At 41.5% G+C, this 18,946-nt stretch overlaps 1 protein-coding gene across 1 annotated transcript; it reads right to left on the bottom strand.

Moving 5' to 3' along the window:
- Positions 1 to 3,124: 3,124 nt before the first annotated feature.
- nmt1a (N-myristoyltransferase 1a) lies at positions 3,125 to 14,020 on the bottom strand. Its single transcript, XM_062533056.1, has 12 exons — positions 13,871 to 14,020; positions 9,605 to 9,704; positions 8,821 to 8,965; positions 8,569 to 8,687; positions 8,329 to 8,420; positions 8,024 to 8,140; positions 7,685 to 7,855; positions 6,772 to 6,880; positions 6,460 to 6,630; positions 5,503 to 5,670; positions 5,240 to 5,377; positions 3,125 to 4,000 (listed from the first exon to the last, which is right to left on the bottom strand). The coding sequence occupies exons 1-12, from the start codon at positions 13,978 to 13,980 to the stop codon at positions 3,980 to 3,982; spliced, it is 1,461 nt and encodes a 486-aa protein (XP_062389040.1). The 5' UTR covers positions 13,981 to 14,020; the 3' UTR covers positions 3,125 to 3,979.
- Between the last annotated feature and the right edge of the window lie 4,926 nt (positions 14,021 to 18,946).

Raw genomic sequence — 18,946 nt, 5'->3', positions numbered from 1 at the left:
CAACACTTCCGTGTAGACGCTCTTCTACGCTTATTGGACCAGATCAGGCTCGGTCATCACGGGAGCCAATGAGGAAATGTTTTGTTCATCATGTCGGTGGCCTGGCCTGCATGGGACATTTTTTTTACTGTCTATGGACATTGCACACTGGTTCCTTAGCAGAGGCTGACCATAGATATATATATTGACCATATATATATATATATTGACTATATATATATTGACTATATATATATATATATATATATATAGGCTGACAACATGGGGATATGCAGGATCTTTTATCATAACTTTGCTTCACTCATAGTTGTACCTGGCTTAAGTTTCTTAGAATGTATTACTGTCAATCTGTGTCTATGAATCGAGAAGGAACCCTATATTTACCAGGTCAATCGAGGTCAAAGTTGGAATGTGCTCTAGTCATAATTTTGTTTTTACATTTCTTAAAGGCGTCCTTGATAATGAATCAATGTGGCATTATGTTTAATGTGTCACATTACAAATGTATGTCTAAGTAATGCACAAGATTGCATGAACCATAAACCAAATTAAAACAAACAACAACAAATGTCTTAAAACTTCTTCTGTTTTTTTTTTAAATTTTATTTTAGCGCTCACACCTGACCACATACAGGTCCAAGTGCCCACGGGGACCCAGGTTCAAGTCTGACCTGCGGTCATTTCCCAATCCCACCCTATCTCTCTCTCCCACTTGCTTCCTGTCACTCTCTTCACTGTCCTATGAATAAAGGCAAAAAAGCCCACCCAAAAATATACTTTAAAGATGCTGGTGATGATCAGGACTTTGTTTCTCATAGAGCACTTTCTGAGATGTGCATCACCAGTCTGCTTAGCAAATTGATTTTAGGTTCTTCAGAGAAAAACAGCTGCTAGACATCAACTAGGTCATGGGGACAAAACCACCCATCTAACATTACCCATGTCCAGGGAGACCCATCAGCACAAGCCAGACCATGCTGAATGTTTGTTTGTTGAACATAATGAGACTGATTTGGAATTGATCATTATGTCCAATATTTTAATATGTGGTTAAATACTCTGCAGTAGGCCCATATTCCAATATGTGGTTTAAAACTTTGTCACTAATGGCCCTGTATGATATCTGCGCCAGGATTATTGTATCTGTTCAAAAACTATTGATTAGAGTACAGAATGTCTCCTGACTTTGCCACTGTTGTAGTATGATTATTCTTTCCTGTTGGGTACTTAAACCCTGTATAATTCTGTATCAAAGCACAGACACATATCCTGTAGTACACTGTGCTTCTCGTGTGTGCCTCTCTCCTGTACAGCCTAATTAAACTCTGTATCTCAATTGTACTTCTTCATGACTGGCTCTTGTGTTTCACTTTGGTATACCATACTTTGACCAACAGAGCTTTGTGGATGACGAGAGTCTGTTCATTGTGTTATTCTGTCTAACTTCCCAGAGTTGTCTAAATAGTCTTCCTGTACTGATATAATCTGTTAACAATTGACAAATATCAAACCCAGCATCTCAACTGTGGTCTTTGACCGATCATTACTTAACCACAGAGATAATAGGCCTAATCCCAAAGTCCGGACTGACAGACTTTGTTGCGTGTTCTCGCGAAATTCATATGGGCTTTGGACTGTCCCAATGTGGAATTTCAAAGGGCTTGAGGGTTTGAGTACACACTTACCAAGCCCTTTCTGTGAGTCTGTGGGTGCCTCTCAACATGCCTCCTCGATCCTCGATGCTCGATCCTCGAGGGGCGTTCCCACTGATCTATAACTAACACTGGATAGACTATCCCATTGTTTACGCCCCCCCCCCCCCCCATCATTCTTTATGTAGAGCAGTGAGGATCGAGGCCCGAGGAGCGAGAGAGGACGTATAAACGCTGCATGAGAGGCACCTTGTGTCGGTGCAGAATTCACTAAAGGGAATAACCCACAGTTCAAAGCGTTGTGACATTTACTGCAGACCATAGGGAAATCCGGAAATTACAAAGCAAGGGACAGCAACGTCTTGGTCACTAAGCATCGCCAAGTTACATGTGATCTTGTGAAGTGCTGTCCCATATACTCTCTGAGCCCATGGGGCCTCACACACTCACTCACTCAGCACCTGAGATCAATTAAGTCTGTGAGTCTTTAGTCCTTAGTCCTCAGGGCTCACTTTTGGATTCAGCAATTGCCTACCACAAGGTATTCTTTTATTTCTTTAAAAAAAAAAAAGGCAAAACAAATGTTTCGGAGTTATAATTGAGGTAGATCACAGATGCATAACATGACCATTTTAAAGGTGGTGGTACTTAATCCTTTTTGTCAATATTTTATGGCAGTATCAAGCTCACTGATTAGTAAATACCACACAGTACATTTCTGAATTCTGAATGTCTAACTATCTGAAAGCAATCCGCTAAAGAGCCTGTGTACGTGTTAGATTGTAAAGTAGCACTTTAAAATCAATCTGTTTTTTATAATACAAAAACACAAATGGTTTTGAGAAGGAAAGGATGAACAAGAGCCCTCACAATTTCTAAACTTTATTTAGCACAAAAAAGAATCACCTGCATCTTCACATTTGTCTCTCCATCATCTGTAACACCACAGGACCCGTTTTTAACCATTCTATCCAATGACCCCTCTCCCCCCCAACCCAACCCCATACTGTTTATAAAACAAATTCTAAATTCTTCCCTCCCACCCTAATCAATGCCTCTATCCCCAGTGAATCCCTGACACGAGAATCCCATTCTCCAGAGCACCAACATCTGCTGAACTCATCAGCTGCAGTCTCTATACCAAATATTCCTAACGCTTCCCACCGTTCTACCCATCCACTTCCGTGGACAGTGGTCAAGTGCCTCCAGCTTAAGACTGTTTGACATATTTGCGCTCACTGAACAAGTCTGTTTTATTGATGCCATAGCATTTACTATTCGCAGGGCTTGTCTAATGGAATACAGTAGCTGGCAGCGTGGGAGGGGAGAAGTCGCACAAACTGGAAAGCATGTCCACTAATGTCCTTGCCTGTCACACCCTTTCATTACTTGGGCACACTTTGCAAAAAAAAGCAATAATAATAATAATAATAAAAACTTTAAACAACACTATCTCCATGGCAACACTGAGATTCAGGCAGAGGGGCAGGGAGGGGCGGGAGGGGGATTCAAGCCTCGCTCTGAGACAGAGGTGAAGATAAAGCAGTCACTGACAGCAGCCCTTGTCATGTCCCCTTTGGATGCTTATTTTCCAATCTGATTTCAGGTGCTTATTCTGTTTCTCTTTCACTGTTTTTTTTTGTTTCATTTCAGTTTTGTTTTTTTTGATTGTTTTCCTCTAATGCTTGTTTGGAGGAAAAATGACAAGAAGTTCTCACACTTCCTTGTTTTTCTTCTTTCCATCCTTTTTTTTGCAAAAGCGTCTTCCTTTATTTAGGGAGGATGTTTTCTTTTCTGTGTGTATGCATGTTAGAGATTAGGTGTAGCATAACATTTATGTCAGAATTACATGACTGTTCAGATCCAAGTGTATGGGCTGTTGATGGTGACTTGAACAGTGTGTGTGTGAGTGTGTGTGTGTACAGTGTGTGTACAGTGTGATGTGTTTGTGTGCGTGCACTGAGTGTTACAATCGTTACAGACTTAAGATGTTAGCGTAGTCCAATGATGGTAATTACAATGGCTTCAGGTCCATGCGTATAGCGAGAGAGAGAGAGAAATAGAAAAGTCCCAAGACGAGGAAAGAATTTGAGAGAGAAAGAAAGGAAGAAAAAGAAAGAAGAGAGGAAAGAGGAGACACCCCTGCCTTCCCCAACTTTCAACTGTCTGCCTGGCAGCAGTAGTGCAGGTTCTGGGGTCAAAGTTCAAAAAGTAAAAGTGGGCGGTGGTGGCTGCTCGTTCCTAAAGCAGGAAGTCCATCTGTAGCGTCGCTCTGGTGGTCACTGTGGATGTCACAGTAGGGAGGTGGAGGCCCAGGATGGGAGAGGTCACTGCAGTACCAAGCCAACCTAAAATCAAAGAAGAAGGGAAAAGACTCAAGTTTAGGACCAGGCTATAACCGTGGGCTCAGCTACTTGTCCCTTTCCTGGAGAACTGTCTGGAAATCCACATAGAGAGAAGTTTCCAAAACACACCAACCTACACTAAGAGGCTGAACACCAAAATATTTTATGGTATTGTATTATTGCATTTTAAAAAAATACAATTATGGATATGCTAGAATATCTAGCATTGGATAATGAATAGTATATTATGATACATGTGCTGAGTAGAAGCATGGCTGCATGTGATATTTTTACAGACATGTGACATGTACCCATAGTTTTTGCGATGTTGACAGACATAGGCCACCACACCGCAGTAGCCTATGCCGCAGTAAATGGAAGCTTGACAGCGCATGCCACGTCTATAAAAACAATATATTTCTGAAATAAAACTAGACAGGTACCTCTGATCAGCATTGCTGTTTATTGTTAAACTGCGACGGTGTAAGAGCCAACCAGCAGAGGGCGCTTATAGCCTACCAAGCACTGTTAATGTTTTTACAATAGACTAGGCTACATCAACACAATATGAGCAGTGAAACTGGACAGGCCATAATAACCTCCATTTGGTTCCACTTATTGTTAAAGGGGAACTATGAAGGGTTTTTTTAGCTTAATTTACTTTAACTGAACAGCTTCGGAGTCATTGAAATGGTTATAAGTATTTTTTCGGATGGAATGGTGGCCATTTCTCTTCCAACTAGTGACTGTGAGCGGAAAAAACACCCTTTCAACTTTAGGCCGGTACACTGGCAAACAGAGTCTGCAGCCTCGCGGTCATGCTATGAAAAGGCAGACCGACCGATTGAGGAATGTTGTAAAATATACACACTAAAGCTGTAGGGGAAGTTCTGCAGAGAAACCTGCAAGCATAAAACAAGAAAACAGCGAAGAAATCGCCAAACCCGCATAGTTTCTCTTTCAATTGCATGTGAGGGGCAGCAAGCGGGGAGGGTGCGTCGTCAGGATCATTTAAAAGGCAACCGCAGCTACATTGTGTGTCTGCCCTAATTTTGATACCATGTTGCATTTTGCATCTTGACTTTCTACCTGTGCTGTGCACGGACACAAAGCTGCCAAAGCTCTGCTATACCCCGCCTCTGAACACTTCGGCAGATATGCAAATAACAGACAAACTGACAAACAGACAGACAGACAGATGTCCCCATCATATCACACATTAGATAGATGAGAAGACCACACCTTCTCAGCGGCCATGCTGGGGCACTTCCAATTGTACAGATAGTACTGCAGGTTCCCATCACCAATGCCAAACTTCAGCTTCTCCAGGAAGGTCTTATTCTCCATCAGATCCAGTGCGTTGAAGACATCAAACCCTTTCTGTGAATAGATTAAAAGGTGACATGAATACAAATAATGCCCACACTAACAGAGTTATTGCTACAGAGTAATAGCGCACCTTCATCACACTCATCCACACACAAACACACATCCAGAGCACTCACCGACTTGGCGAGAATGAGTGCATCTCCCATCAGGTCAAGCAGAGTTGTGGTGGTGTGCACATTGTAGAAGGAGTAGGCAGCCTTCAGACTCCTGTGCACCGGATGGTTCATGATGGTGGAGGGCAACGTGTAAAAGCTGAGGAAGTCAGTCACCTTCCCCTCAGAGTTCTAGGGAACAGACAATGGAGAACGATGGCCAAATGAGTCTACTTAAACCACCAGAACTACTGAGAGCACAGTTTTTGCATGAGTCTAACATTGTTCAGTTTAATGGAAAGAGTTAAAACAACTGGCCTGTTTATGGATGATAAGGAGTTCAAACTTTCATTTGAGAACCTTACATTACATTAATTGGAGTTTGAAATGGTTTATAGCCTGTAGCAGCAGGCATGTAGATGTCAAAATAAATTTCTATTTTCAAACCACTGACTGATAAAATACTATTACAGCCAATCAGCACATAAGCTCAGCAGTCCATCAAAGAGCCAATCTCTTCTCAGTTCCTAAAGTGATAAACCTTATTTTCTCAATCTCATCTTTAGGTTCTTAAAAGATGTGTGTTTTCATCTCATGTCAATACTACAGAAGTATGCCGTTTGCAGTTCATAGGGATCAACCCAGGGCACAGCCAACCATTTCTCAATAATTCTGCACAGTCTGCATATGCTATTTGAACTAGATCTTTTGGCATTTGTTCATATTGTACCCAGTCTGAAAAGGGGAAGGCTATTGTTTTCATTCACACTTTTGAAATATAGACCTGCAGCTCTAGAAGTTATTTTTTCTTTTCAGAACAACAACAGTTCAACCTCTGGGTGGAAAACCGACATTAACAAGGTAATGTGCTTTTATATGCACAGGGACCAAAACACATCACCAAGGGTTAACTTTTATACACACAAAGAACAAAACACATTCACCAAGGGTTAAACTAGTACACCAAGGTCTAATGTTTACCTCCACTATGAAGGTGTCAATGATGTTCTCCTTTGGCAGTAGCCAGTGCTCCACCTCCTCTGGGCTCATGACAGGGGCCAGGTGGAACTGACTCAGGTATTCCAGCAGCAGCCGGTGCACTCCAGGGACATCTTTTTTCGTCATGGGGCGCAGACCGGAGCTCTTGGGAGCCTGGGGTAAGAGTAATAACATAATACATTGTTATATATAACTAGCGGAATATTTTCTGTTGTTTCCTCCCATTCTGTGTAGAAAATAAGGAATGTGATCAACAGCAAGAAACGGCACAAAGGCGTAATAAGCAAAGCTTACGTCTGGCAGACGATACAGTTTCATGGTGCGTTGCATAGTCATGTTCCGGCTCAAGTGGGAAAACTTCACTTCGATCAGCTTCCGGGGGTTTAGAGATCGATGCCAGTACCTAATTACATACAAACACACAGACAATCAGATGCTTTATCAAACATCAGCACAAAGGTCATTCCACATATAAACAATTTAGGGAGACTAGGCTTATCTTTCTGCTCCTCATTTCCAGTAAGCCGGGTGAAAGAAAGCTAGACCACTTACAAAGACTGTCTGAGCCACATATGGCCACGTTCTTTAAGCAATGTAAAACCCACAAATTGAAAATTATCCCTTTCTTAACATAACAGTAATACATACACTAACTAAAAAGCAATAAAGAAGTTTGAGACAATTTATTATTTATTTTATTTTTGGGCTTGCATTAGTCTTCATATGTCATAGCAACCCATAGCACTTGTTATGCATAAGTGCATAAAAAATACATGAGTGCTGTCAAAATGAATGTGCTAATGTGTTGTTAGCTATTAATGTGTTAAAGCTATCAGGGGGAAAAAATAATATAAAAAATAAGTATGGAAATATGAAATGATGTGTGTTGTTACAGTGGGGAAGTGAGATGACACAGTGATTCACATGGTGATCCCCTTTTAATGCCATACCATGTATGTGGAGCTCTAGGAAGTTCATGGCAGTCTATTCTCCCAGAGGCACATTCTTTGCACTACTAGCAGTAGAGGTAATATCTTAAAAAACCTGTTCAGTGACTTTAAATTGCCCATGGGGGATAATCAATTATAATAAGGACTAACTTGACCATGGTGGTTGATGTACCACCATGATGGATGGTGTCAAGTCACTAAAATCCAATCATTCTGTGCACCAGTACTCTGTGTGTGCATGTGCGCGCACTTCTTACCTGCAAGTTCCTACAGGTTTGGGTAGGACCACCCCTGCGGTGTAGACAGCCTGAAACATGCCCTGCTGGTTGACCCTTCTGGTGATCTCACGGATCAGCACAGGGGCCACACGCTTGGCACGCAACTTCTTGTGGACGCACAGGAAGTTGATCTCCACCATCTTCTTCTCACTGGGAGCAGAAGAACCGTGCAGGCGTTTAAGTTTGTGTAACAACTATTGAAGCACAACACAAGAGGCCCAAATAAACCTTAAAGCGGATATAGAATGGATGAATCGAGCATTGTACTGTGTTCTCTGATGCTAAAATAGTATATATATATACACTGTGCATGCTCACTTCTCATAGATGCGGATATTGGCTGGGATGGCACTGATGAAGCCCACAAGCTTCTGGTTGGAGTCCACCCTCACTCCGCAATGCCACTGGGGCAGCCAGCCTGGTGGTCGGAGAGCCCTGGGACCGCACAGGTGACACAGACACAGACAGGGAGGGGAGTGGTAAAGATGCCACAGAAAGAAATGGAAAAACACGATTCATAAATAAAAACCGGGTAAAGGACAAAACCACCAACTCCGTACTTATTGTCAACATTACTCATTATTTTCTTATTGACAAATCTTTTGACAAAATTTTGAACTCACCAGAGCAGGAAGTCAGGGGAGTAGTCAAAGCGAAACATGTTGTCATCATCCTCAACATAGTTCTCATTTAAGAGGGTGTAGAGCTCCTTCAACTATGAAACGCAACAAGGAGGACATGAACACAGCGTGGTGAGCACAGACCATGCTGCTGGAGACTGAAGCTAACTGCAAACCGATTCTGGCTTGCTATGCTAATGAGATGGAACAGAGGGAGGGAAAGGGTTCCTAGGGGTCTCTCACCACAGCAGGGCTTCCCAAATCTAGAGCATCCCAGCTGAAGCCTGCAGGAAGGCTGTAAGGTTCCTCTCGAATCTGGTCCTTGTCTGGCTCAATGGAGCCATGCGACGTCACCACCTCCCCTAAAAGAAAGAGCAAACAAAAACATAAACTAAAAGAAAAAGGGTTGAATCTAGGGTGAGGACAGTGAACATTGCCAAAGCGCCAAGCATTCACAACTTTAGATGCAGAAGAAGAAAAAGCCTGCCTGCCTACCTAGCTTGGGGACAGGCTGTGTGTCCCAAAACTGGTAGCTTCGACGACTTGCCTCCTCCATAGTTTTGGCAGGACCTTGGCCTACGGAAAAGAGCTCGATGGCTTTTTGTATCTCTTGCAGTTTATCTGCTGGGAGTGAGTTCACCTTCATAGTGACAAAGAGAGGAGGGAAATACCATTTTTGATCCTATTTCTTTTCAGCTGCATGTGAACATTAGAAGAACATGATTTAAACATTATAGCAACACCGAAGGATAAATATTGAAGACCTTGAAGATATCTACATAAGAGTGACATGACTCTGTCATAACTCATGAACCCTAATTCTAATCCTAACCTAAACCGAAAGAAACATTTGACATAACACCTCTGTCATTGTGTGTATGACTTGTTGTACAACTTTTGTACTTGTTGTCCTTGACTTGTATAATATTTATGACATATTCATGACAGCGTCATATCACATTATGTAGATACTTTCAAGTAAAGTGTAACCAAATGTCCAAAAGGTCAGTCTTGACCTTGACAGTCGTAGCACTGGTTTCATTGTAGATGGACACTCAGCCCTGATCAGCACATGAGCCAAAGTACACCCTACAGTCACTCTCTAAGCATGTAGAATATGGCCTTAAATACATACAGTCATACATACATGGACAAGCCAGTCCACGAAACAAACAAGATAATGGAATAATCCAGCTCAATAAAGCATTCAGGGTTAGGATCGCACCTAAACATGCAGCTCAACGAGTTAAAAAGAATCTGACAAGATTGAAAGAGGCACCTTTGCCAGGGGGTCCTGCACAACTTCCTTGGGTCCAGACTTGTCCTTCTTCTTCCTCTGTTTCTTTTTCTTCTTCTTGGCTCCACTGTCCCCTTTCTCCCTGGAGAGCAAAAGCACAGATTTATAGTGGACATCTCACTACGGTAGTTCACTTCTTCTTTTAACTCAAACGTTCCTGACATTGTCATGATGACTCTGACATCAGAACTACTGAATAATCTGGCCAGTAAACAATATCATAATTTCTATGCAATTTGTTGAATCCAATCACTTTTTTATCAAGCATACATCCTGATGCAGTACCATAGAAACATCAACAAAAAAGGACACTAATAAAACAGGCCACTTGGTGAATGCAGGAGTCACTCGAAGACACTTGATGTTCAAATTTCAATGAAAATGAGTAGGCCTATGCTTGTACAAGCGTGTTGGTCAAGAATGTATGCGAAACATTTGTCTGAATATAGGTTGTTCATAATCCAAGCTGAAGCCTGTTAGAATATACTCTTGTCAAATCTCCCACAATTTCACAACTGGCTTTCACTATTAAATCCTACATCTCTTTAGAGGCACCATTTTACCTCAGCAAATGCATAAGGCATCACAATGACATTTCACACATTACTTTGAAGTACCAGAATGTTCTCTGGAAAACAAATGAAGTGATGAACCACACAAAAGAGATAAATTGTTAAGCTTGACACTGTAGGACATTAGCAAGCAATTGGGGTTCTCTTTTGCAATCTATTGGATCTACCCTCAATGCCAATATGGTACAGATACACCTATAGGTATCTTGGCTTCCATTTCAGTATGCAACATACACAAGTAGATGTGACATCCACACTGTAACTAGAACTGGGGGTCCTTATTTAAAACAGTGCATCAATCAAACTACTGGAAGCTGTGGGGTGGTCATGTTAAAGTACCCCAAAAAAACAAGTAGATGGTTTGACAAAACAACAACAATAGACTGTTTGGCTGCAAGTCCTCGTGTGAAGGCCAGAACAGAGCACACAGTTAGCAGAAGTGCTCCAGAGACCAGTTCAGAATGACCATCGCAATACTTAGTGTGAAGAAGAAGTGTAACAATACAGTCAACTCACAATTCGGTTCAAGGGCTTATGGTTCGATACACTTAAAATACAGCCAAATCAAAACTGTAAGACTGAAATAAAACTAGAATCTCCGACTAGTACTTCTTCCTTGTGACATATCTTTGAGGAAAAAAAAGATTTAATCAGAATGTCTTTAATATGCCAATAATATCTTCACATTCTGTCATTTCAACTTTGCCCTAAGCTACAAAGTTTGTGTTCACAAGAACAAGGAATTAGAAGAATGACATATTTTTGAAACTGTAAAATAACACAAGGCATCCTTTATCGAGTTAAAATTGTGCATTATTACACCCATATTAGTGCATGCCAGATTAAAACACATTCAAAAGTGGAATCTTTCAAAACATTATGTTCGTAAAGCCAATCTGCATGCTGAAACTTAAATGTCTGGACTATGATGATGGTGTAATAGACCACATATATATGTGCATATCTAAAAGGGCATATTTACAATATCAGGTAGATTTAACAAACATCTGTGCATCTGTCAATCATAAATCCTGGTTATAACAAGTCAACTACAGGTCATTTTGACTGATGCCATGCAAAAGAGGGAGCTTTCAGGTACTGCAATCTAGGGTCAGTTACTTTACTCAGCAACTTTTTAATAAGAAAAATGTGACCTTCTGTTGGACATGGTGACATGGTTAAGGCTACCAAGTTACACACCAGCAACACACAATATAAAATAAAAAGAAACTGCAAGAGCGACAGCCTGGGCAATTCCTATTTAGACAGCTAGAGTTGTGACAGACTATAACACAAAAACGTTATCCAAAATAGTTGCTACTGAATATTCAATCACGGTTACGTCTATAGAAAGACGCAGAAGAGGATAGCACAAGTATGTAAAGCAAACTCCTTTAAGATTTAAGACAGAATTTGGCAAAGTGTGATTGGAAAGGGAGAGCAAACAAAAGAGCATAAAGGATAGAACAATGTGGAACAGGCATGGATGTTGTAGGCCTACAGGTCCTAACCACAAAACAAATCCAGTAATAACCTACACAAGGACAGCTAAAGTCTCGAATATTATGACTCAGGTTTTTTTTGCCAAGATCTGGATGGCATTGATAGAAGACTGTAACGTACTTACTGAAGAGAGAAGGCTAATCCTATTAGTGTCCGTGGGGGGAGTGAGGAATGAGGCTCGGGCAACCAGTACACTGGTTACACCAGTACAGATGGTGGGTCACATGGTTCAGGGGTCTAGGGGGGCACTGACTTTGGTGTAACACAATGGGTAACAAACACAAAACAGCTCCCATCCATAACGTTAGTTGTTCCATAGCCTTCCACCAATATTAGGTTGGGCATGATCCATAGATAATCCTATCCTGGGAAACGAAAATAAGTACTTGATTGTATTGAACTGCTGTCACACTGATGGTAACTAGGCATGCAGTTATGGTCAGTCCAGTAAGTTAAATAACGACAACAGCAAAAATGTACAGTTCTCATCTAAAACAGATGGATAAGAGTAGGGACCGCGAATTTGGGTAGGGTAAAAGAGTTAAATAAACACAATTAACGTTACACCATTAACAAGCTAAGGTCTAATAAAGCGAGATTGAAAATTACCCATAGATCTGTCTGGCCTGAACACTAATGACAATTGTTTTATTAGAATGGTAAATGTTGATGCCAACAATATTCACTGCTTAGTTAGTTAGTTCTCCATCACTCAAAAAGAACGTAATGATGTAATTGGTATCTTATGGGAGACGCCAGCTGACACAGCTAGCTAGCTATAAGCACCATAAGCACCGTTAGCAGCACCGTATGCTGCTAGCTAGCTAACGGACTTAACCTAGCCAAGTTTAAACGTTATTTGCTTGACTTCAAAAGTACATCAGTAAAGTAGTATTCACCCACACATACATATCAGGTAAGGGTAACATAGAGTGAACATAATTTGGAGGAAAGGGCCTCGCTATAGACGGGCGGATTTAATCCTACAGTTTAGATAGCCCACATGCTTTCACCATTACTGACGTTAACGTTAGTGTTAAAACGAATAGGCCGTGCATGACCTTGACTATCTTCACCAACATAGCTGGTACTCAATTAATAATTGAGCTAGCACTGAGTGTATCGTTATGTCGATGTAACGCTAATTTATGACCACTCGGTAGCGTTAATTGACTGGCTCGCTGTTCTTTTCAAACAAGCAGTGTATGTTGTCAGACGTGAACGTTGACAATATGCAATATGCAAAACAACATTATTATGCTCTGCCAGAGACAGAGACGCACTTCGTTCATGTTTAGTGATATACTGAACATTTTAAAGGGTGGCACTGCAATGACGGCTGGGTTTCCTAGCGTAAGAGTCAACCGTGCCTAAATCGCTAGCTAACGGTACAGACAACAAGGATTCATAGCCGGAGCCGATGATGGGCTGAATCCACGGAGGTAACCGGCTGAATGAATCTCACTCAAATGCTCCAAAAGACCGTTTTTACGTTAATCGTTGAAACGTAATTTGGCTAAGCAGGGGTGTTTCATTGTACGAAAGACACGGTCAGTCATACTACGGTAAAGCCGCTTACTAGAAAATAATCTTTGTTAGCATTAATTCCACAAGCTGTGCTATATTGTTAACATCACATGGCTGGCTAACGAAGTTAGCTATCACGCTAGCTCTTTACAGGGGCATTAGTGAAGTTAGCCAGCTAGCAAACGTTAGCTTCCTACGCCTTGGGGCAAAGCAACTGTGCTTTCGATTTCCACGTCGCGTGGCAGGGAACATCAACCATACTGAAATTAAACGTACAACATGCCATTGCAACCGGCATGAAGGGGTGTTTGTTGTTTTTCCCCCTTTTATTTCGTTGTTCCTTGAAGACGTGTGATTGCATTCCACATTTCTACCACATTTTAGTCCACACCAGATAACGACAGACAAGTCCCAGTCCCACCTCCTTGGAGAACTGACGGTTGTATAAGCCAATCTATGCGTAAATTCAGCCTTCAATATCATCGTTTGACCAATATTCACAAAGGAGGGGGGGCGTGCTTCCTTGGAATTAGGTTTCCCGTCTCTGGTTTCCCGAGATCTGCTTAGCTGAATGAATCCCTACAAGTGTTTGAGACATGCGTTCGCCACATTTTCAACTTAGCAGCAAAAATGAATGCAACCTCACCCATCATCAAAGTGATGTTCTTCATTTTCGCAGTCACTGCAGTGTCCATGGTCTTCTTCTATTCCTACTTCTTTCTCCGTCTTCGGTGCTGTCTCATTCTCATCCGCCATCTTTAACCAGGAAGTAGGAAATTGCGTGGTCCTGGAAGAAGCGAAACACATGGCCTATCACAGAAGAGGATGATACATGTACACTGAATATTGTCAAATAAATGTTGTTGTCAGGTTGAAAATGTCACTGACCCTGGCGCCTCTATTAATGCCAATGACATTGTTGTCATAAGCAAAAAATAATTGCATGTAAAACAAATAGCAAGATCCAATCGCTTTTTAAAATGGTAGTTTTGGTATGTGGTGCATAGATGGGTAGATGAAAATTGAATCTAATACAGTTTTTGTCGGTTAGCCTATTAGACATGCTGTGGCATGATTGATGCAGTATGTTTCAATGGGGTAGATCATTTGTTGAAATAGCCTAGGCTACTGAGAATTGTGAGTTCAAGTTCAGTTCAAGTTCAAGTTCAATGTTTATTGTCACATACTCATAAATAAGCATTTTGAAATTCCTTGTGCTCAAGTGTCCATTCAACTTCAGAAATAAATTAAAAAAGAAAAATAAATAGGCCTAAATAGATACCATGATAAAAAAATAAATAAATAAACAAGATGGGTTGGGGAGCACCCCTACCCGTTGGGGAGAAACCTTTTTTAAAGTGAGTGACCAGAAAGGGTTTTGTTAAGGAAATGTTGTGCCGAACACATAGGCTATTCCAAAAAAAATAATCTGATCCATGCTGATCCATCCATTCTATATAAAAATGTCCTCAGTGAAACGAGCTTGACGGAAAAGGATGGCCTATTGAATGTGTAGCCTATAGTGTATGCCACCATTATTATTGGGTAAAAGTATAAGAAGATACTGTAGTGTTGACAGTAATGTGTTAATGGTAATATATGCACACAATGAAGAAATAGGCACTATACAGTATGTGACCTTATACCTCATGCCCATGAGTACCCAATCAATCCATGAAGCCTTGTAGTGATAAGTCATGCAGCGATCGGTGAAAATCTTCAAACCTTTTGAGAGAACTTGTGCAAACACTCAGTGTTGCCAGATTGGGTTGACTGATTTCCGCCCAATCGCCCCGCCGTCTTCAGCAAAAAAACGCCCGATGACGTTTTTCTCATAGAGAACCATTGAATTCAAAATGTTATTTACCCGCCTACAGCTTATTTCCCCCCGCTGAACGATATAAAAGAAGCCCAATCTGGCAACACTGCAAACACTGAATATCTAGATATCACTCAACACATGAGTACCCTGTCTCACTCGCCACAGCACAAACAATCTCTGCGCAGAGTAGCAGTACGTGCTTCCCCAGGCTGGGTGAACCCTGCCTGACCTGCCGCTGAATTTGAATTTCGCCCGGAAGCTCAGCTCAAACTTGCACATCTCCCCTGCTTCCTGTCCACAACCTTTGGATCCAATCACAAAGATTATCCAAAAGATGCATCTGGATCATTGGTCTGATTGGTTGAAGGACTATCCAAGTGTACAGAGTCTTTTTTTTTTTGCCTCAGTTTTAGGTGCTGTGTCCACCAAACGCGTTTTTTGCGCCGACGGCGACAATTTTCAATGTTAAGTCTATGTAGCTCAGCACTCACAGCGCTGAGCGCCCTCGGCGGAAAAAAACGCCGGCGCCGACCGTTTTTTGTCGCAGCGCTCAGAGCGCTCAAAGTTGAAATCTGTTCAACTTTTAGAACAGCGCCGGGCTCGTCAATGGCACTTCTCGTTATAAACCGTCTCTGGTTTTGGTAACTTAGCAACAATAAACACTTATCGAAGCGCCGAGAGGAGGAGGTTGTGGGTGCTCTGGCTGTAAAAAACGCGTTTGGTGGACACAGCACCTTACTCACGACATAGTATGTAGCAACGAGAGACTCCATTCATATGCTAAGCTAAGTTAACGAGGGCACTGCCGGACTAAGACAATGGATAAGCCTACATGGAGACAAAAATGCTTTTGCTCACTAATCTAAGGGGACCACGGTGATTGAATAACCCAAGTTCATAAAACTGTGGTGTTTTCCTTTAACCCCTCGCTCCCGTATAGTGAATAACTGTGCAGAGTTTGATGAAGATCCTTCAGTCCTCTTAAGAGTGACTAAGTGACGGAATTGGACCATGGAAGCAGTGTGGACAAAAACGTCATTAGTGCATTCGGTCCTTGCCCTTTCAGGCAATATTGACACATGGCCTCACCCATTGAGTATGGATAGAAGTGAACAAATTGAAAAGCTTCCTCTTCAAAAAAAAACTTGGAAAGACTTCAAGTTAAACAGAGTTCCTTCCTCAGAAGAGATTAGAGTTTTTTACCATTAACCATTGACTCACTTGAAATGCTATGAACTTTGACAATACAATTCCAGACAATAAACTAATAGAGCACTCAGCAGCACCTCTGGAAAATCCCACTAAATAGAGATTCTTATGCACATTTGTGTTTCCAAAGAATACTACTTTTGCTTGGTAGGCTATATCTCATCAAGACTTTGTTCATCCCTTCCCTTTGTTTTGCCACCTTCGTGTAAGTGTGCAAATCCGTTTCTTTTAAAATAATATTCTGAATAATTGATATCATGCAGTGCTCAGCAGAATAAATTATACACCCATGCTGAAGTTGACTTAAAAGAGGGATAAAAACAAAATCATCTTTTGCAAATTGATCTTACTGCCTTAATTTGAAAAATGAGAAAAAATCAAACCCCTAAAGTTACCTTGGCCTTTGGAATTAAAATAGCCCTGCATCATCACATACCCGCCTTCACCATATCTAGAGATTGGAATGGGGTACTTCCCATAAGGTTATCTCTCAATGCAAATCAAACAAGCTATTAGAAACTAATAACTGAAAGCTAGCTAACTGAAATAAAACCATATTTTAATCCAAAGGCCAAAGTATACTTTATCAGGATGCATAGGATCCTGGATCCATGAAATAACTGGCCTGCCTGTCTCCATGGGAATTTAACATAGGGTTGTACTCACATATGCCCCCGGTATTTTAAGGAAGAACATTTATTTATGTACGAAACATTATTCATTAAAAAAGAAAACAGGTGTCCTTAAGGGTTGGATTTTTTTTCATTATTTTAATTATGGCATTAAGATCGATTTCCTAAAGATGATTTTTTTTAATTAATCCAGAAGTCAACCGTAGCATGGGCATATTCACTTATGCTGAGCACTGTAGTTAGGGAAAACTGCATTTCAGTCAGGACCACTTTGTCAATAAAATATTTTTATTTACTATTGCATGAAATACATTCTTGGCGGTATGTTCTGTTCTGGGGGCCCCCTGCCCTTCCATGTTCAAACATGGAAAGCCCAAGGCAGGGAGAGCAGCAATAAACCCCCCATGGGGTACAGAACAGAACAAAACATCAATGTCACAACATTGATAAGTCAGAAGTATGAGGGGGTTAAGGGGAGGAGGTGGGTGGCAAAGTTGCAGAAAAAGCAGATGGCAGCAGATTGGCAAAGGCAGTTTAAATAAGCGCTCTGAATGATCTCCACCAATGAAAGCAAGGCTTGGCCGGCTGGCACTCAGCTGGCAATCAGCTGGGCCATTCAGGGAAGCTAGCGAGACTCCGTGACCTGCCTGAACTAACGCTGTGCTCCATTTTTGGGGATTTTGAGGGCCAGTATTGGCCCCGAGGAGAGTTTTCCATAATGGTGTGTGCTTGTGTGGGGGAGGGGGGGGGGGGGGGGGGGACTTTGACAACCCCTATGTGACCACTATAGCGGTGATCATGAATACATGAAGGCATTGGTGGGAGCCACTTTGTTACTGCCTCTTTTTCCATCTGATGGTTTGGAACAAACACAAATGTTATTGAGATGATGATGTGCGACTGAGAAACAGCATGATAAAATATGATTAGTTATATCTTATACACCATCATTTTCAACTTCATTTTGGGCATCTAGTCTAATCAGTTTACCCTTTATCTGCTGCAAGTACTAAGTGGAGGGTGGAGCAATCTGGACTATGGCAGCAGCTGCTTCAACATCACACTGGTGCAGCAGCTCCTTTCTCAGTGCGGAGAGCAAGACGTTATCAGAGGACATGTCTTGTGTCTCCACTGCCCTCTGTAGGACAGTCTCAGGTCCACACTCCCCCAGAAGAAACTTGTCCATGGTTTTGTAGAAGTTTCCTGAGGCACTGCTGAACCAAACACAATCTCAATCAGTTCTTTGAGGGATCCCATTATATCAACAGATGCTGTTGGTTGACCTCTGATTTTGACCAACAGCCATGATGCAAGCATCAGGACAGTGACCACTGTTCACTGGCAGTCTGGCATCTGAACCAGAAACAGGGTTTTTCTCAAAGTCAAGAGCTCGTCCTTGATAGAATGCTTTCTTTCAAGTCGAGTGCTAGAGAGACAAGGCTACACACCTTCCCAGTACCCCCTCCAGCCGTCAAGATCACATGCAATGGAACAGCCTAGCGAGTGTGGAAGTGCACGTCAATTGTGCACAGTTCCGGCTGCGTGCTTAATTAGAACCGTGGAAATTGTGCTGCTTTTACAGGAGTTCCGACAACTGCAGCTGCACTTTCCTCTAAATAAACTTTTTGGAGTAGGCAGCCTAGTATTTCCACATTCGACTTGGTCTTCACATATCACAATCCGTTTATAATTATGTTAGTGTCAATGGAAAGTTATACCGGTAATTGGCAACAGCAACGGTAATGTTAAACTTCTACAAAGTTCGTATTGGCCGAAATTCTGAGATAACTTAATAACAAGTATATCACAACTTGTTCATGCACATGCATTTATGATGAATATGCACAATAACTTGATAAATGCCTGAGCAAATATACGATGGCATTAACAAAACACTTGATAAATCATATTTAGCCTACATTAACACGCACTGCTTCTTTGCATCTACTTTCCATCTCCCTCTCTCTCTTTTTTTTTTAAACCGCACAGTCAGAAAATTTCTAATTGTTCATACGCAAAGGATTGTGGGTTATTTCTTCACTCCGAGGATCCATCGATG

The sequence above is a fragment of the Sardina pilchardus genome, chromosome 3 (genome assembly GCF_963854185.1).
Source record: "Sardina pilchardus chromosome 3, fSarPil1.1, whole genome shotgun sequence".
In the NCBI taxonomy this organism is placed as follows: domain Eukaryota; kingdom Metazoa; phylum Chordata; class Actinopteri; order Clupeiformes; family Clupeidae; genus Sardina; species Sardina pilchardus.
Note: the sequence above shows the minus strand (reverse complement) of the source record. Positions and strands in the feature narration are given on the sequence as shown.